General features: G+C 48.0%; 1 protein-coding gene across 2 annotated transcripts in view; it reads right to left on the bottom strand.

Moving 5' to 3' along the window:
• Nucleotides 1–19378, bottom strand: part of EEPD1 (endonuclease/exonuclease/phosphatase family domain containing 1) — a 65719-nt gene extending 46341 nt beyond the window's left edge. The window contains exons 1-2 of one of the 2 annotated variants that reach the window (XM_064443940.1): nt 19279–19378; nt 18122–19109 (exon numbers count right to left, since the gene is read on the bottom strand). In XM_064443940.1, the coding sequence (XP_064300010.1) occupies nt 18122–18975 (854 nt within the window). In that variant the 5' untranslated portion in view covers nt 18976–19109; nt 19279–19378. Of the gene's footprint in view, nt 1–18121; nt 19187–19278 lie in introns of those variants that run through there. The other variant, XM_064443939.1, reaches the window with a different exon arrangement.
• Nucleotides 19379–20802: the final 1424 nt, after the last annotated feature.

Below are 20802 nucleotides of genomic sequence, written 5' to 3'. Positions count from 1 at the left end.
AGGAATTTTCTTTAACCAGCCTGCTAGTATGCACTAAGCTCTAAAGCAAGGTGTAAGGTCTAAAGCAAGGAAGACTTGTCATATCTGCTTCACCAGGTGCATAACAGGGGACAATAAGCATGATTGTGTTGTGTCAGCTGTTAGCAAAGGTTTTCCTTGACAGAGGACACAGGTAAACTTAAGAGCAAAACCCCTAATCCTTCGAATTTTAAAAGACTGTGAGGATGTTGGGGATTTAAAAATAATAACAATAATAATAAAAATCTTTTCCAAGCCTTTCAAAGAGCCATGAAAAGGAGATCTTGTTAAACACATGATTCTCGCCATCTTCTTATTTGTGCTACACAGCACGAGTAGGGCAAAGATTTAAGGTGCTTTGCCTGCGAGTGGATGCAGCCTGCTGCAAGCTGTGGGCAGCGTGAACTCCCTGAACTGAAGTAACCCTGCACAGGCAGGGATCCAGCCAGACGTCTTAGGGGTTACTAGGATTCACATTTAAACTGGAGAAACACTGACTCTCTCTCTCTAATAAAAATAAAAGTTGCCAAAGGCAGATGTCTCCGCTTGCTTAAATTCAGTCGGATATTATGTGGTTGGGATTGCATTGCCACAGGATTTAATAAGAGGAAGTTCTCTTATCTCTCTTGGTTAGGCAAAAAAAAAACCCATGCCTTTTTTGCTTTATAGAGGAAAGAGAAAAATAACACCCACCACACAGCCAGTCTCTGCGCTAGTGTAAGAGGGTGGGGGTGAAGTTCCTGATGTTATGCAAGCCCTAGCAGTGTAAGAAAGGTTAATAGGGTTTATTGCACTTCTAATAGGGGATAACTCTAGCATTTCTTCATGGTCCATATGCATCAAAAAGGTGATTTCATTTGTTTTCTTGTTTATTCCTCCATGACTAAACTCAAGGCCTCTGTCTCCAAGCCCATTCTCCTTTCTGAGCCAACAATCAATTCCCCACGCATTCACCTTGGCTAAGAAGAGCTATTTTAGGCTGCTGTGGAGCACATGTAAGGGTACTGAAGCTCATATGTACAGCAACACATTCATTCCTCTGATGGAACTGATGTTGGTTTGCAATCTAGGTGGCCAGAATATCCAGCGAGAAGGAAAGCCTCCACACCTTCTCCTGATGAAGGGGCGTCCATGGAGCAGCATCTCCAAAGGCACCTGTCCCCCCAGACAGCTGGCTGCTCTCCCAGAGCGATGCCAAACAGGCACCTGGGGCTTCAAGAACATGGCATCAACTTTGTCCTGCAACAGACCTGCCTACAGTCCCCTGGATGCTCAATCTTTCACTGGTTTAAAAAATAAAATATGATTCAAATTATTACTATGGCATGTACGTACAAGCCGATAAAGATGATGATCCCCTCCCAAATGCCTTCAAACCCCAATCCTCAGGAAAAGACCAGCCATGTCACAGATAATGAAAAAAAAAAAACAACAAATCCAATGCAGCAGCATTCACCAGCACTTCACTGAAGAAAAAAGCTGAGCACAAGATTGCAATTTGGCATCTCATTCAGAATAAGGTCAACACGAAGCAGCACCATCTCCTTAAAGGAATGAGCTTAAGGAAAGAAAAAGGGAGTCCTAATGGAGTGAAGGAGTATGGTGGGTCTCTGGGTGACACCGCAGAGCAAAGTCAATCTGTTATCGAGCCTCCAGGGTGCTCGCGAGGCAATGAAGGCAAGCTCCCAGGCCATGCATCAGCCTGGATGACGCCACCTGGGATAGTGCCTCTCATGCAAATGACCACAAAGTGACACAGGAGGATGAGGAAAGTGATATGCTTGGGGAGGGAAGGCTACAAACAAGCAGAGGCAGCAGTCACCCCTTCCTCTTTTAGGAGAGCATGGGGAGGAGATGACAACATACGTAACACCTCATGACACAACCACACAGTAAAATGCTAAGGACAGCTTTCCCAGAAAAGCAGGGTAGAAGAAAGGAGCAGAAAGGAGAATTTCCTTTTCCTCTTCAGATAAAAGCACAAATAGTTCAGGCAAAAACTGTACCATTAGGGCTGAAGCACAATTTAATAGTCAGGATGGACAGTAAAAGAGGCTGAGCAATCACTGGAGCAGAGCCTCAGCAGAGATGCTCCCCCAACTTCACTGCAAAGGGAGGTCCCTGGGGTGGGTGGCAGGGTCCTCTCTTCACATAGCCCCAAAGAGCAGAGTGAGGATCACTATGAAACCTCCCACCAACATGAACTCTGCCAGACCACACAGGAGGACACACACAGCCAGTTTAGCAGTAAATTGCACACCTTCAGCCTATACAAAAAACTCAAATTATTTAATGCCAGCTGCTACTTTATGAAAGAAAAATACAACTCAGCTTTTTCCCCAGCCATGTAAGAAGCCGTTATCCATGTGCATACATGGTAATGATGGCAGAATATCTGCTCAGTCATAAAACACCTAACTAAAGTGAGTTGCTCTGACACGCAGCAAGAAAGCCAGAGCCAGGGAGACAACCTCTTTTGACGAGTAAGCAGGGGTGACACGTGCCTGCGCAGACACAAAGACAGCGTGCGAAGGGAGTTGGGTAACACCACAAGGTGAGCCAACACTTAGTTGGGATCAACCCTCCCCAGCAGGAAAACACTGCTAACACAAATTAGTCAACACTGCCACAAACCACCTCACCGCCAGCTCTGCACTGAAGAAATCTCTCATGTGGCAGGCAAACCACCTCATTTCCTAAGCCAGCAGAGCCAGGGCGCTGGGCTCTTGCTTTCCTCTCCCGCCACCCCCATCCCAAAGCACAACAATGCTCTGAAATGCTCTTTCAAGAAAGGAAACACCCATCGCGTCTACAGGATGTGAGAGGTGAAAGGGATGTTGGTTATAGCTGGAGGAGGTGCCGCAACATGCCTCTGACTGCCATGCCCTTCAAGTCATACCAGGACGTGCCCCAAAGCTCACAGCACACAACGGCAGATCTTGGATATCAACGCAGGTCCTGGCTGTGATCCCTCCTACCCACCTCCTGTTTTAGCTTTCCTTTCTCAGGGCAGAACACAGCCTTTTCCACAGGGCACAGCTGTGAGGAATGAATGCAGAAGGTGTGAGATTATGGATCACAACAATCTGCAAAATTTCTAAGTGTAGCTCTGAATTAATCATGTTAATTTTTTGGAGACTATCTTCATGATTCTTGAACATTCAGAACAGGTGATACTTGAAGATTAGGGCCCAGCCCTGCAAAGAGGACTCCTACATCTACACACCATTGATTTAGAGATGACAGTCAAGCTGGCTGGTACTTAAGGGTAAAGCTGTTTACAGGTTCTCAGAATTAGAAGGAGGCACCATGAAGAAACACTTCAAACTCTGCATACGAGCTCCTCTAGCACATCTCTGTGTCCCTCAGACCACAGCTTTAATTCCACCCCAGCTTCCCCCTCCTCAGATCAACTCCTCTAGCGCTTCAAATACCCACGGCTAATACTATCAGAAGGGACAGCAGAGCTAAGAGCAGCACAGCCGGGTGTGCCAGGAGACGTTCTCACTTCACCTGAGCTCCTGGCCTGCTAGAAGGCAGGAAAAGGTGAAATAACTTTCCTGGAATAAATTTAGGTTTTGTCCTTTATTTGCTGTGTCTCCTTAGGCCTGTGAATGCCTCGAGAAATGCACAAAGTCCTCTAGAGCAGCACCTTCAGGTATCAGGTGGGTTGACCTCAAGGCCACCACATTATAAACGATGCAATCCAAACCTCCAAAGTCAAATCCCTGCACTGAAAGATGTCCTTGTAAAGACATTTTAATATATCTATATATTCATTACCTTGTTCTCTCTCTCTCTCCTTGTACCTGGGTTTGGGAAGAAAAAAGGCTGGTTCAGTAGAATGCACCCTCCTCCCTGTCCCATTAACCTGCTTTTATTTCCCCTGGCTACCTGCACACAGAAAGAAACAGCAAACCAGCAGCAAATCACCCCACAAGTGACTGCAAGTGGGGTCAAGAGGGAGGTGTCATTTCTTCCTGCTGAAACCTGGGAGCCCTGCCATGCTGAACATTTGTGCTTCTTGACGGCAGGCCAGCAAGCAGATAAATGGAGCACCGTCATGAGCCAGCCCGGCTAGCTAAGCATCCTTGCTAGCACGCCGTAGAGCCGAGCGCTCGTACCACTGTCACGCCATATAGCCTCCCTCCGCCTTGGCTCATCGCTAATTCGGGGTTACGTTATTCCCATGAACCGCTGCTTGTCTTCCCACATGGAAAGCCAACAAGGGAACATGCTAGCCTCCCGATAAAACCGTACTCTGTGAGGAGGAGGGGATTAGGAGGGAACAATGTCGGAGTGTCTTCAGTGAGCTGGAAGCAATCCCAGCTTCCAGCTGCACAATGACATGCAGGAAGGAGTTTTGAAAGCTTCCCAGTCACAGAGTACCCCTGCGTGCCAGGCTCGGAGATGTCTGGACATAAGAATGGCCTTTAAAGCATAAGGATGCAAGAGGACTGCAGAGTACCACATGCAGACCGGCCCTGGCAAGGCGGGGAACGGTGGCTTGAGCTTAGCTTCTTTTTTCCTGGCATTAGGTGTTAATTGTGTAGTCCAGATCCTTAACCTTATTTAGGTCAGAGGCTTCAACACAAAACAGTCTTAGAAACGCAGATCTTCTGTGAGAATGAGAAAGCTTGCTTGGCCAGACCCAGAGCTTTCCAGATATTGGAGCTGAAGTGCAACTGCATATTAGAAAAGGATGATAGGGAAGATAGTGTTTGATAAGCTACACTGAGCTCTGCAAGGTGGTGTGAAATTATGCCTAGTGCAGCTTTATACGTGATTTGCGTGTCCTGTAATAAGCTCCAAGGTGGATAAAGCAGCTTTCAGCAAACTACACACAGGGCACGAAACAGGATCGTGCAGATGCTTACAAAGATGCTCCCCATCGGTTTGCTGTGCCAACCACCACGATGACGTGCCTTCCCCCACTGTGCCACAGATCATTGCCTTCTCCTGCCTGAAGAGGTGATAAGCCCCCATAAAACTGGCAGATAAATGGTGAAGGTGGCAATGCAGGCCCCCAAGGGAGCAGGAGTGAGAACATTGCATGTTGAGCCCTGGTGACTATTTTATTGGATTCAATATTGGGCATAAAGCAACATAAAGAGGGCTCCAGTGATTCTTCTCAATGGTGCTTACACACCTACAACCCCACAAAGTACATGGAGCAGAATTTATAACCCTTTGAAATCACTGTTCTCATTCCCATTTCTGAATTATTCTGAGGATAAAGTAATCTTTGCTTCATGGAAAGCATTTCAGATTATTGGAAGAGGTGCAGCTCGTACAGGCTTTGTTAGCATGACTGCCTCCTAAAGCTGTGCCATGGAAACAATCTAGAAAAACAATCAAACCAATGTTTTAATACCTACAGGCAATAGGACATTACTAAAATATCAAGCTTGTCATTCATTGCACACATAAGGCAAAATGTCAGTATGGAAAGCAGTATGTAACAATAGGGTGATAGGGAAACATGCAGAAACATTTGACTGGATGCAGCATCCAGGAAGATGGAAACAAGGAGTAAGCAAACCGCCCAAAGTTTAACCACCAGGAGCATTCCACTTTTGAGGAGCAGACTTGGGAGGTGAAACTGGAGCCAAGCACTGGGAATACTAAAAACAGAAGCAACAATCTCTGTGCTTTCTTTGGACAGTGGACTTAAGCTACTGTACTTGTTCCCCACTAACATGAAATTGTCCTGCACAGAGAAATACACATGCAAAGTTTATGGACAACTTTTGATGAAGTCTTTAGGCTACAATAATCCTGGGAAGATCTCACGAGCAAAAATAAAAAAAAACAAAACCAAAAAACCCAAACAAACAAAATACCCAAACAAACCAAACCTAAAAAACCACAATGTCAGTAGAGACACCTGGCAAAATCTCTCCTCCAGAAGAACTGAAGTTTTCAGACCATCATACTTATATACCAACTAAGAGAGAGCCCACACTTTGCGTTGCTCTAGCTGAACACTCCTAACAATCCCCCAAATTGTACTCATAAGTACTTTCAAAACAGGGACGTGGAGTCTTGCATGGACAACTCAGGCTTTCTCCTACAAATACCAGGGTTTAGCCACATCAAGCCATACCTAGACACTGAAGAAAAACGACAGCACTGTGACAAAGCTGATATTCCTCCAGTACCTTCTATTTTTAAGAGATATTCTGAACAGCATGCTGTGTTGAAGAGCTGCTAGACAAAAAGATTCTTCTGATATAAATTCATCAGTCTCTCCTCACAGAGCCGACATCTCCAGACACTATCTTTAGGAAGATAAGATGCATATGGAAGAGGAATTGTAAACTGTCAGTGCAGCATGCACCCGTACAGCATAATCAGATAGGCTCAAATGAAGACAGGGAAAAAATGCTGGATGCTTGTGCTGCTAAGCTAACGCACATACAAACTCATTTTAAACAACTGCTCTTGCAAGTTAAAAATAATTCCACATCCAACACATCAGGAAGTTAACAAGGTACTCATCTGCAGAGCTTTAAGTACCTCTGAAGAACAGAAATCAAAAATATAAATACTTTTTTTCTTTAAAGCAATGGTACAGGAACCTCCTCTATTTGCAAGAATTCATATCACCCCCTGAAATAAAAGGCAAGGCTGAAGTTTCCAGGCAGGTTTTGCCTGAAATTTGAGACATCTTAAAACCTGATTTTCAAACTGCCTGGCAAAAGGCTTCAGCAGAGGAGGAAGAAATGCTGCAGCACATCTTGGAACGAGAAGACAGCGTTAGAATGGTTTTGGGGCAAATATCATGGATGATCCAAGGAAACTGAAATCCTCAGCCTCATAGGTGGGAGATGATACCATTCAGCCCTCATGGGGTGAAAGCAAAGGCTTGATCAAAATGCACTTGCAATAACTGGAAGCACTCAAGGTGTGGCAAGGCAGTTTAAAAGCCAAGCAAAGCCAGTGAAAAGGCTTTAGTTCAGTCAGACTGGAGAGAGGACAAGGAAGGGGGTCACACTCAGGTTACAAAAGCAAGCTTTAAAGGTCATGTCAAAGACAGAGGTAGGTTTTATCCCGCAATTTCCTTTCAACCTATGGACAATCAGTATACAAGAATCTGCCCATCTTCTTACTTTCACTTTCTTTTTGCCAAATTTGAGTGCCACCATCATCCTTGCACACAGCTCCTCGAAAAAAAGCTCCTGTACTCTACACACACACAAAGTCAAAAAGGGAAGGAGAAGCAAGTCAATCCACAGCCAAGTCCAAGTGGTCTTGGTTTAAAAAAGAAATGGGAAACACCATGTGCTTCCTTCATGTACAACCTTCATGTACAACCTTCATGTACAACCTTCATGTACAACCTTCATGTACAACCTTCATCCACAGGCAACATTTCCAGAATTTTTACTGCCAGCAGCTCTGTGTGGAAATTGTCCACATATCTATTAAATCGATGAGCTGCTGACTGAGGACTCTTCAGTCACTGAACCTTTATATTGTCCTTTAAGCCATCGTTTCCTTTTCTGCAGTGCTACTTTGCCCCACAGAACTCAGAAGCAATCAAAACAAGAAATCGGGGTTGGGGACAGGACAGTGTTTGGTAACCAAAGGCTAATCTTTACTAAGAGATCCCTCTGAGAGGTGTTGGAAATAAGGCTGAGCTATCTGCCAGCGGTGCCAACCCCTTTGCCCTCAACCAGGCCACATGCTGCTCGTTGCTCAAAGCCGTGGTTTTGGGAGGGTGGCCAGCATGGAGGACAGTGGGCAGCGCTGGTAGCGCAGTCTCCATTTATTATGAAAGAGGAGTGTAAACACAGCTAGAGATAAAGGAGAGAGCTGTACAAAGGACTAGGAGGAAGGTAGACAGATAGATAGCCAAAAATTGCACTACCATTGCTGCCAAGGTAAACTTAGGCTGGTCAGTATAAAGGTTGCAAAGCGTAGTCAGGTACCACTGCAGAATTCTCCTGCCAATAACATTTATTTTCACACTTAATTCAGCAGTGGCTCTGAAGTTTTATACGTGGTGAGGATCTCGTGCAAGCACAGTGTACTTCCTTTTCCATGTGTTGTGGTGCCGCTACGTGCCTCACCACCACCGGCCCCGCACGCCATGAGAGGGGAGCAACTCAAAGACCTCCCTGAGGGGTTCCTCATGCAGGTGGACCCCATCACTGCCTCCAATCAAGAGCAACATCTGCCTATGTTAGCTTGAGATGGCATTACCACTGGAAAATTGCTGCCTTGTTTAAAACGCAAACTGTTTTAAATCATGTAATGTGGGTCCTCCCCAGCTCACACTATCCTCCCCGATACACTTTTCCATCTTCTTTTCTGCTTAGAAGGAGGAAAAAAAGAGGAGTAAGGTAGTTATTTATTATGCTGCAATAGCAAACCTATGGAACTGACTTAGCATGCACAAAAGCAACAAAGTTGCTATTTTACAGTTCATTTTTCAATACCAGATTAGAATGGCTTCTGCCACAACAGCCTGCGATTCAGTGGCATTAAGCTAGAGCCGAATTTGGTCTTATTTGCTTAAACAGGATAAATAAAGAAACCAAACACAAGGTTTCTAAGTTAACATCCAGTGCATACCCAAGAGCGTGCTGCTTCCAGTTTGGCAGCAAGCTCACTAACCTTTACACCAGCCGAGCCCGGGCGAGGGAGGGAGGACACTGACTGGCAACTACCCAGAGCAAGGCTGGAGCAAGCCCTTGGTGGGCAGCAGGAGAGTGTGTGCCCCTCTGCACCCCCAGCCCTGCAACCAACAGACCAACAAGGAAGCAGAGGGGAAAAACGGAGCTATAAATATGAAAGGATTTAAAGGGTAAGTCTGAAAGCAAAAGCAACAGCCTCTTTATGCTGTAGCCGAGAACGGTTTAGGCTTCCCCCCGGCTTGTTAAGCAAAGGGCACAGCGGTTTTGCAGGACTGGCAGTGTCACAAGCGCGAGGGATTTAGGGCAGGAAGGCTGCCGCACAGCAAAAGCCTTGTTGATCAATTAGCTGTTCAGTAACCCATTAAAAACCTGTTCAGCTGTGAATGGCTTGGACAGCTGTTGTAGCTAAATTTGCACAAGAGCTCAAGCACGTTACCTGAAACGCCTATAAAAACACAGCAAAAAATAGCCACACAGAAGGAAAAGGAAATTTTCCAATTCCTCCTCCGTATCCGTAAACCTACAGCGTGAACTGCTCCTAGGAATAGCTTTGCCCGGTGGGGTGTTCCCCACAAAGAGCAGGAGGGCATGACTGTGCCCTCCCCCAGACCCCGTGACAGACTGGGAGACAGGACAGACAGACAGCCTGTTCAGGCCTCACGCACGGGAGGTGCCAGGTGCCATCAGACAGAGGGACTCCAACCCGCTCTGCAAGAGCTGGCTGCATTTATTCCACTGCAAACACAGCGTGCTTACTAACCCCAGTACTCCCGGCCACCCTTCACATAGATGACCATATGATCCCAAATGTATTTTTCCATAACAATTAATTTTTAATTATATTGTTATATGCAGTTCAGCTTCTGGAACACAAGCAGGGTAAATGGATTTCTCTTACTCACTGGCCTCTAATAATTTTACCACAGGCACTGAAAATAACAGCTCAGTGCTGACACCAGGCTCCTGCCTGCACAAACGCCCCAGAAGCGGGGATGGAAAGGAGGTCAGCGGCGCTGATCCTCCCCACTGGTGACCGAGCAGTTTACAACACTCATGCCATTTGAAAATGCCACACGGCTCGACTGGGACGTGGATATGCTGCATATGCCAAGGGTGAGAGGAAACCGTTTCTCAACAGAAGACATCTTTTTTACCACAGCTACACATTCCCAACACTGCCCACCTGCTGTTGACACAATGTCTAACATGCTCGAGGAACCTTACAGGGCGTTTCGGAACCTGCCATGAATCACCTGAGCCCAAGACAAGGGAGGGGACCAGACCAAAGCAGGGTGGAAAGCACATCCAGGCCTCCAGCGCTGGAGAGGAGGTCTTCAAAAGGTCTCATGCTCCCCTCAGCAAAGCCACCAAATGCTTTCATTCTCCAATAAATCGGTGGGGATTGCCAGCTATTATTCAAACAAAGCAAATTCCCTCACATAAAATAATAAATAAAGAAAATCTGGCAATGAAGAAGCTACTGAGTTCCAATTTTTAAGTACTGTTATTAATAATGTGCCACTGTTCTTGTCTCCATCTCCACACCATATAATAGTGTTGAGAAATTACTGCAGTGTATTGTAATTATTTCCGTAAGGACACTGTGCCTCCCACTGTCAGCATACACCTGCATCACAAAGAAGAACAATGCAACTTAAAAATAAGTTATGTGCACACTGTAATCTGTGTCCTCTCAACTTTTCTCTCTCATTCCCCCAAGCCTTGAAATCATTATTTGGGCAAGACTCCCAGAGAAACGCTAATTAGAGACTGAAGAATCAGGGTCCTCCTAACAATGCAGCTGTAGGAAACACGCTGAAGCCCAGCTCCAGCAAGGGTGCAGCTAAATCTGTAAAAGCAGATGCTGTCTTAAACGTCCCTGTTTAACATAGCTGGAGACCCGTGTTCAGAGAGCCAGACCAGCACTTGGTTGCAGAGACAGTGTTTTCCTCTAGTTAAGGGGGACTGACTGAGTTTGGGCTCTTGCCTTCTCAGGAACTTGGAAGTATTTAATTCCCATGTTTGCAGTCCCTTGGTCTGTCTTTCTTGGTAAGAGCATCAGCAGCAGCATCTTTTGCCTTCAGGAACAGTCCTATTGCTCCTTTTAAGACCAAAGCTAGAAAACCACCCTTCCTGCAGCTGTACCATGAGCTCCCAAACCACAGAAGAATCACAGGGCATTAAAGACTTCTGTTTACAGGATGGAGCCCTGTGTGTAGTTACCCAGTCTGTCTTCTATAGTCATGTGGCACAAGCTTTCTGAAAAGTCTAGCAGGATGAGGTTATGGCCTTGTGGCCTCTGCTCATTATTCAGAAGCAGGCAGTAAAGCATCGCTTACTAATTCAACAATTTATTACCATAGACCCACCAACCCATTACATCTTTGCTGCATGGAATACAGCAAACCCTGCAGGACCTGCAGGAGTAAGCCAGCAGCTCCTGTTTATCAGAATACCTGTGACCTGCAACATGAATCCAGTGACATGAAATAAATGTGCAAAAGAGCCCGGAAGGCATGGATTGAAACTACGCAGCCATTTAGTGCTGCCAATGTATCAAGTACAGATGTTGAGGGGGAAAAAAATACATGAACAAACACTTTCCCTGCTGCTCTGTTCCATTTTAGTCAGGCACAAGTAACAGTGGCAAGGTATGATTATAATTTTAAAATAAGGAGAAAAATAAGGTTTATTTTATATGGATAAACTGGCCTTTAACTATATCATTTTTCAAACCATATTCTCAGCTTTAAAGCAGGCAAAAATAGCTAGTTAGATACAGCCTTTCAGATGTTCAGGGAATACACTGAGGCAGTTGTTCAAAGTCAACAAGATGCCCAGATCTCCCTTTAAAAGAGAAAATCCCTGGGAAGATTACTCAGGGGTGATTTCAAGGGCCCGTCCCACATTCCTGTGTCATGTCCAAGGGAGAAAAGCTGGGGGGCAGCTGTGGCAAGCCCACCAGATCCACAGCGACAAAGCAGGATCAGACAGTACATCCACCTCCGAGATGCCCCATGGAGGGCATGCCTCCAGATGCCTTCTCCAAGAGTCTGGACACAATGATGGTGTACACCCTTCATGATCTTGCTGTAAGTCCACCCCCTGCTTTTGATCTCTCCTGCAAAGACTTTAGAGTCGCAAGATATCTTGAGTGAGCAACCCACCTCCTACAGGAGGAGCAGGTGGTGCCCATATAGAGGGTCTCAGTACTGCATCAATGTGAAGCAGGGGTTTGGAAATGGAATTTAATTACTTTAATTGACATCACCTGCTCCCCCAGCAGCAGTCCTGAAAGGGGCTGGGATCCCTACCCAAGGTGGGAGCAGAACTGCAGAGGAACCCTAGCTCCCAGGGAGATGGTTGTGCCTTTCAGCACCAAGCTCTGCAGTCTTCGTGTGATTTGACACAAAGGAATGGGCCAAATCCTGAACAGGAGTAAAGCAATAGAGTTTCATTTCACTGGAAAACAGTGTAACGCAGGGTCTGATCTGAGAAGATCTTGCTGCTTTTGCCTGCCAGATGGTATGCAGAAAGCGGTTTCAGTCTCCCACAAGTAAAATATTGTTGAACTCATATAGGTGGAGGCCAAATAAAACCCCCCAAAATAACAAAAAGCCAACCCAAAACCCCCCAAATATAACAGCTCTTCCATATCCCCGGTTTTTTGTCCTCAGAGGTATTCAGAAGTGCAAATTAATGGTGGCTTTACAGGCATCTGTATTTCTACTGCTCATAAAAATCCCTTTGTGAAGTGCACATAGAAGATATCAGCAACAATTCCTTTTTTTCTCAGGTTTTTCCTGAAGTTGCAGGAGGCAGGATTTCCTCCCTTATTACATAAGGAGAGGAGGGTGTATTTGTTCTTTTGCCATTTAAGACTTATTAGCATGGTCAGGTTACTTGAGCCAGGCCCTCTTTCCTGATCTTTTCTTGCAGGGGAATTATTTTTGGCAAGGCTCCAGCCTAGTATTAACCCAATGGAAAAAAAAACCGAGTGGCTGTACGGAGAAAGAGACATAAAACAGACGCACCTCGGGGCTTTGCCGGGCCACCAAGAGTGGCAACAACAGAGTAAAAATAACAAATACAAGCTGGTGCTGAGCCTCCAAAGCATGCAAGAATAGCCATCATTACTACTACGATACACTACTACGATGTCTGTTTTGGGGGGTGCAATCCTTTTCTGTCCTGCTGGGAAACACAGCCACAAGCCAGCAGGCAAAGTACCACACCGCACCCTTTTCCAAACAAAGCATCAAACCCCAGCAGTAAATAACTGCCCCATGTAATGACCCCATCTCTCAGTCCAGACTAAGAGATTGGAGAGGAAAACAAAAGCCTCACCCTATTGTTTAATGTAGGGGAATGATGGGAACGTGGTTCTCCTGCTCCAGCGCAGGGACCTGAACGAGATGGCTTTTTCCTCATCTCTTAATAGAAAGAGGCTCCTCCGGAGGGTGGTTTGGGAGCTTGTCTTTTTTGACATGATGAGAGAATGCACTTAGGGCAACCACTACCCTGGGTCACCTACCTGGGGTGGGTAGGAATACAAAGAAGAGCTTCCAAGTATGGTGGCACAGTGAGAGCTACCCGAGGACTGCCTGTCCACCCGCTGCCTCCCAGGAGGCAATTTTGGGCTGAGGTTTACCTACCCTTCCCCCAGCAGGAACACCGATTTGGGTCTCTGAGCCACGGAAATTGAGGTTAACTTTTTACCTTTGAGACACATCTACACTTCCATCTAATCTAAGTGAAAACAACTAACGGGTTACAAAGCTGTGGAAGGAAGAGGGACTGACATGTTCCTAAATGGTAAGCACAGAGGCCTAGCATCCAAGCAACTAAGCCAAGAAGAGAAAAAAATTCATCAGTGCTAAGTACAAACTTTGTATCGGTACTTGTATTTGTTACTCTACAGACACGCAAGACATTTTTTACAGTGAGAACAGTCAATCACTGGAACAACCTCCCCAGGGATGTGGAAGAGCTCCCACCGTTGGAGTTTTCCAAGGTGCAGCTGGACAGGGTGCAAGATAGTTTCATCTAGGCTCCCTTTTGCTCAAAAGGTTGGGGCAGACGATCTTCTGAGGTCCCTTCCAACCTGGGCTCTTCTGTAGTTCTGTGATTTTTTTGCAACAGGTGTTATGGCTTTATTGCTTATACTTCTTGCATCTAGAAGATGTAACCGCACCAAGAAGCTGACCAAAGCAAGCAGCAGAGGGAAAGAGCAGCCTGATCTGCTTGACACCTGGAAGGAAACAGAGCTGAGCTCCACAGACCTCAGCCTCGGTATTGCACATGACTGCGTCATGCTTCTTGATGAGGTCACCCTGGCACGTAACAGCTGGAAAGGATGGTCATGGGGTGTCACGGGAGTCACAAGTCCAGTTTGCAGCCAGGAGGGACACAGCTGAGGCAGGTATGAATGAGGAGTGGAAAGAGTGCCCTTCCCTATGGACCTGGGGCACAGGAAAGTTCTGGGTTAGCTCCACTGACCTCTGCCAGAGGAAATATTTCCACTGGGGCTACTCATCCTCTCCATGAAGACACTTGCTGCCTTTGACCTGAACTTGCTCACCCTTTCAATCACACTACCCTAACCCTACTTTTTGGGTTTTTTGGTTGTGAGAAGCAGCTGTTGGTTTCTTCACCCCCCCAGGAATGGGGAGGACATAGAGGTCAGCTGGAGGGGATGACTTGCATCCCCAGAGGCAGGCCAACTCTGACGCACTGTAAACAAATCCCAGGTTTGCTGAACCATGCCTGCAAGAAATGTTGCAAGTTTGGGCAAATTCACCCTGCATTTGATACTTTAATCCAATTATGTATCACTCTCACCTCCACTTTCATCATGTTAATCTCTTCTAAAATTACCCTCTAGTCCCCTGAATGAAAACACCTTGTTCCTCCACTCCAAACACTGTGATAAACATAGATCCTTGTAATATGAGAAAGAGGGTGAGGACCTTGCTGTATTTCATTATTTTAGTACTGCAGCAATGAATTTCAAAATAGCTTAGGAGTAGTAGTCATGCTTACTGATTTGGTATACATTCCCTTTGCTGCTCTTCAGAAATTTAGCACTTCTGGGCACGACTGTGAAGGTTTTGAGTTTTTTTTCTGTCTTCCCCCTTCAGCAGATTACTCTATATGACATTTTCTTGCTTTTTGTTTGTTTTGAATGAAGGCACAGCCCTCTTTCCTTCCTGCACAACAGTTCCCTCAGTGCAGAGGCTATGCAGGGCTGGAAGACAGGAGGACCTTCATCTTCTAGTCCCACCTGGAAATGAGCAATAATTCTCCCCATTGTTAATGCCTGAAAGAACAAGCCCAAGGGGTCTCAAACTTACTTGCTGTGAACTGGTCATAGGAAAAAAAAAAAAAAATCAAAACAAACCCCAAAGCAAACTCCAAACCAGCCTTTCAACTGGCATGAAAGTCCCCGAGATCTCAAATTAAGATTCTTTACTGCTCTGTATTAAAACTGTGTAAAATCTTCTTGACTTGCTGTGCTTTATACCTGGACTTAAAAAGCTAGGCGAGGCAGGTCCTCCAACAGGGGTACGGCAACAAGGCAGTACTCCAGCTCCACTCTGGACTATGACGGACAGGCATGCAGGAACACGCTTCCAATGTGTGAGGGCAGCTGTGCACAAGGTACATCAGCAAGCACGTGCCCATCAGCGTAGCTCATGAGAGCATATGCCTACTGTTGAACTAAGTAGCCTTCTGATCCACCAGGCAACAGCTTGGGTCGTAGCTAGAGACTCAGAACATGTGTGGGACATCCACAGAGCACCTTTAACACACACCCCATGGATTTAATGAGGCTGAAGTGCTGGTGAGCCCTGCGCAGCTGCATATTCTTGCTTGCAGAGGAAGAGATTAATTGGTCCAGCTGATTATCAACTGAATTTGATTTACCTGGGCAAAGATTAGTTTGCAAGGCATTTTATCAGTTCCCAGGGTAAATGACCAGAGCTGGAAGGTGGACCATGGAGTTCACATACACAAAGGCGGCAGCTTCTGGCCCCAGCTGAGGTTGTTTTACAACTACAAAGCTCCACTGACTTCAGCAATGCTAGCACAAGCAAGAGGAAATTCCTCCCTGAGGTGCTGAGTATGACTTTTCCTAACATATACTTTTTTCCTGCATTGTGGCGATTTTTTCTGTTCCCAACTTTATTTTCCCTGGAAAGTTTTGCAGGCTTGTCTGTGGATGCACATTACTCTCATTTCTTTCCAGCTTCTCACGTTATCACAAATAGGATCAAGTACAGAAAACAATTGCATCGTACTCTCCATGTGTGATTGATGGCACATATACGTGGAAGAGAACAGAACAAAAACAAGTACTTATATCAGGCTCCTTTTAAACTTCAAAGTATCAGAGAGACCTTTTACACCACCCAGTACAACTGACTGCCTTTTTGCTAAACTGGATGGAAAGAAAGTACCGTGTGGTTTAAGAGCAAAAATAAAACAAACTGCTAGGGCCACGCTCTTAGTGCACAGTGGTCAGTTTGGGCTAACGCCAGCTTATTGTGTAAGTCACTTTCTCTGCCTAGCTTTTTTAATAGGTGGACTTGGTTTTTGGGGGGGGGGGGGGGGGGGGAGGGCATCCCCAAAATGCTGAAGATGCAGAAGTGACAGACAGTTAACACTTCACTAGATAAGGTCCTTAAAAAAAATTACATATATATGTAAATAAAAATAAACCAAAGTCACTTTTCTTCCAAAGCTGGATTATTGAAATAATCCTGAGGCTAGTGATAAGAAGAGGTGTTTCCTCAGCAGGTCTGTCCGTCTGCCCCCTGCCCCAATGCCCAACCCCACCACTTCACCCTAAGGTCCGCTCCAACCAGCCAACTGCTCACAACAGAATAAGATCAGTGGCAAAGGGGGAAGCACAAGATACCTGAACGAGCAGAGCTGTCGAGGAATACTGAAAGATGTTAGGCTGAAGCCATCAGCGTAACATCTGAGTACCCCCGCTGGGCTATCATCTCTATTTTGGCTATCAAACAGCGATGGCTGTGAGATGACAGATGTTTCCTGTGCAGGAGCATCAGGCTCCAAGCAGCATACAGCAGAGATATCCCTGACCACAGATACTGATACTGTACCGCAGCACAGGACGCCATATCACTGTCACTGTCCTACTCACAGTGCCCGACCTCCGCAACCACACCGACAAGAGCCATTATTCAGCACATTACTGTAAAAGGACAGAGCTCTCGGCACTGTCAGAGATAACGGTTCATCAGCACCTCCCCTCCCCACAATAACCCTTTTGCAGAAGTCCAAGAGTCCCCTGCCCCTATTCATTTCCAGCTGGAAGTTTGAATAGAAACCAGAGAGAAAAAGTTAGCTTCCCTATGCCATAAACTAAATGACCCAGCTGGGACAGATTTCACATGTGGAGAAGAAAGGGTGAGAGTTCTTTTCAAAACCCTTATTGCATTCTTACATTTCTGTATCAAGCAGAAAGTTTAGCAAGACAGACATCTGAGCACTGTTGCCTGATTACCTTACTCCAAATAAATAAAATACATCTCTCAGCTTCTGAGCCATTAACACCAGAAGCACCTTCCCACTTGACCACACCAAACAGACATTGTTCCATGCCCACTAGCTCAGTGAAATCAGGGGCCTGTCTGGAACAGGGAGAGCACAGCCTCCCCACATCTTGCACCCCCAAGGATGAGCGGTCCCTCCAGCTCAGCAGATGTCCCATGAGTGCTCATTAACAAGTGGTGTCACCCTGGCAGGAAGAGCCGTGGCATTCCATGCTTGTTATACAGCCCAAACCATCCTGACTGTGCTCTCAAGCCTTTTTGATTTGAGGAGCTGATCTGAGGGAGAACAGACTGCAGCTCTAATGCTGATGTTAAGGAGGCCAGCACCCAAAAAAGACTTTCTGGAGAAGAGGCACTGGCAGGTCTCACCTTGGCAGCCCTAAGAGAGGCAGATGTATCACTGCATCCTGCCTCCCAAAACGGCAGTAAGATGCTCTGGGAAACACCATAAGAAACAGGGTACATACAGAGCAGCCCTTCCCCTGCTATTTGCCCCCAGCTTCTGGCCGGAAAGAGTCCTCTGTGACTTGTTCAAAAGGCTCTTGAGAGAGAAACAATCTTTGACCAACCATTAACAGGCTCAGCGTGACCGACTGTAGCACCTCAGTTTTCCCCCCACAGATGTGTGTAGACACATACCTCCTCAGGAGGTCTACCACCTTTCAGTGACTACAGCGGCTTTACCAAGGGTCAGTCACTACACTCCCAGCATTACGACTCAACCAGGGTTCCATGCAAGAAGTGAGAAACATTTAATAATCCTGGGAAGGAGCGAGTCCCACTAGGATCACAACAGGACTCTAGAGTGCCCAAACCCCAAAGGCATTAACCTACAGTCCTGTGTAGAGCTGGGCCTACAGGTCAGGTGCTGCCTCTTACCTGTTCTCCAGCAGCGTCATGCACACGACCTCCCGCACACCTGGGTTGTTGGCTTTCTCGATGGAGCAGCTTCGCAGGTTCCAGGTAGCCACCCTCAGGACAGGTCTGCCATCTCTCACCCCCCCGAACATCTCCACAGAGGGGCGAGTGGATATGATCTGAGTTGGACCCCCAGGAGGAAAGTCCAAGTCTTCACTCTGGAGGCTCAGAGAAGTGGGGCTGGGGTGAGGCTTGGCAGTGAAGTTGAGGCCACCATTGGTGTTCGTCGAAGGGGGCCGGGACCGCTCCGCAAAAATCTGATGCCTGATTTTGTCCAGAAAGGAGGAATTGATGCAGTCCATCCTCACCAGGTCCTCGATACTTTTAAAGGGGCCGTGCTCTTTACGGTAGTCCACGATGCTGTTGGCGATCTTCTCGGTGATGCCACGGATGCTCATGAGCTGGGCTGGGGTGGCGGTGTTAATGTTGATCTTGGTGGCAGAGAGGTGGTGCTCAGAGGCCGGGTCCTTGCGCAGGGAGCTGGGCGAGTGCTGCGCCGAGCTGCCCTTGCTGCTCACGCAGATCTCAAACTTCACCTGCTCCAGCTTGGCCGCCCCCACCCCACTCACCAGCGCCAGGTCCTCCACTTTCTTGAAGCCACCGATGTACTCCCGGTACTCCACGATGTTCTGCGCCACCACCCGGGTGACCCCGGGGAGGGTCATCAGCTCCTCCTCCGTGGCCGTGTTGATGTTGAGCCTCTCCTGGTTGACGAGGATGTTGCTGAAGTTGCACGCCGCGCTGAACTTGCGGCTGTGGCACAGGTCCGCCGGGTCGCGGGGGATGGAGCGGTGGCAGCCCAGGCTGCCCCCCATCTCACCGCCTCCGCGGGCCGCCGGGGGAGCGGGCGAGGGGCGCTGCCGGGGCTGCCCACCCGCGACTCATGGGCCCCCCGCGGGGAGGCCGCCTCCGCGCCAGGGGACGGACTGACGGACGGCGGCGGGGCACCCTGCGGACAGACCCAACGCAACACGTTTGATCAGGCGGACCCCGGCGCCCCCGCGGAGGGGCCCCCGCGCCCTTCCCCCTCCTCCTCCTCCTCCCCGCCCTCCTCCGGGAGCGCCGCCGCTCCCTCGGCGCCGGAGGTGCCGCCGCTGCCCGCCCGGCCCCAGCCCCACCGTTCCGCTGCCGCTGCCGGCGGCTCCTGCCGCTGCCCGACGCCCCGCCGGCGGTAGTAGTAGCTCCGCGGGAGCTCCCGCCCCCTCGGCCGGGCGAGGCGGGGCCGGGCGCCGCCGCCGCCGCCTCCCGGGGCGTGACCGGCGCGGCTGCCGCCGGCAGGGGCGGTGCGGGGCGGGGGGGGGGCGGCCGCCCCCGCGGGGCTCCGTCCGGGATCGCGGCCCCGGCTCCGTCCCCGAGGGCCCGCACGGGAGGGGGGAGGATGAGGAGGGGTGAGCTCCTCCTGCCCCGCACGGCCGCTCGGCCCCGAAAGGTGGGGTCGGGCTCGCAGGGCCCAGGGGGACCCAAAATGGCCCTACTGCTGTCACCTTGCCGTTAAGGGCGGGCTTTGCTCTTCCTCCAGGTGAATGGGGCGCCGGGGTCGCCGGTGCTCAGACGCTCTCTGCAACGTGCCCATCCCTGAAGTTCCTTGGGCTCGCCTCTCCGCAGCTGGCAGGGCATAACTCTGTTTTCAAACCTCATGAAAGCCTCATCAGTCATATCTGCTGGCTTTTTTTTTTTTTTTTCTTACTTTCGCAGGTACTATGCTTTCATACACCTGAGTAAAGTCTGCTTTTTTTTTTCCCCCACATCTCAAGCAACCGTGCGAGTGCTTGACAAACCAAAACTCCCCACAGAATGATGCTTTTGCACATATTAGATCTGCATACTAGGTCTGCCTCAGCTAATGGCCCCTGGTCTACTGCATGCCTTGGCTTTCCCTGAGACAGAGTACCACCGTTCTGCACCAACACTCATTCTGTATCGTTTGTGTGCCCGAGCTGGCTCTAGCATAGTTCGCTCGTGGCCGGAGAGCTGCAGCAGCCCACCGGCGTTCATGTTGGTAAAGCCACCAAAGTGTTTACCCAGCTTCTGATGCATGGAGTCCCACGCTGCACTGTCTGCAACGTTTTCTGTAGCCAAATTAGCTCATTTAAAACTAGCTTGACTGTGCCCACACAGGAGTGACTGCAATGTCAATGCATCCGAAATATAATCAGTGGGTGTAGTTGAAAGGAAGGGGGAGGAAAACGGAAAGAAAGAGCAACGTATGCTTGCAAATGCCAGCTACGCACCCTGATGCTGCCTGATGCTGACAGTATACATATATTTCTTTTAGATGGACAGAATACGGTGCACATATATTTTCAACATCAAGGGTCCTGGTTGCCCCTTTAATGAAAATTAAACAGCCTGTAACAGCGGCTTACGCATGTATTTTTCATGGCAAGTTAATGGAAACTATTTGGGTTCACCCGATATAAAAGGTTGAATTTGTTCAGCTTCTTGGGGAATGGCAAGGAGAATGCAAAGTGTATAAGGGAGTGCAGGCTCCACTGGGCTTCCAGACGGCACAGGGGCACTGCTGCTTTAACGCCGGCACTAGCTGTTCTGCTGCGGATCGCACATTTCTCTTCTGTTCGCCTGAGCAGTAGAGTTAGCTAATTATCATTACGGGAATGGGTCCTGGCTGCATTAGGGTATTG

Source organism: Phalacrocorax carbo, chromosome 2, assembly GCF_963921805.1.
Source record: "Phalacrocorax carbo chromosome 2, bPhaCar2.1, whole genome shotgun sequence".
Classification (NCBI taxonomy): domain Eukaryota; kingdom Metazoa; phylum Chordata; class Aves; order Suliformes; family Phalacrocoracidae; genus Phalacrocorax; species Phalacrocorax carbo.
This window is presented reverse-complemented; position numbering and strand designations above follow the sequence as displayed.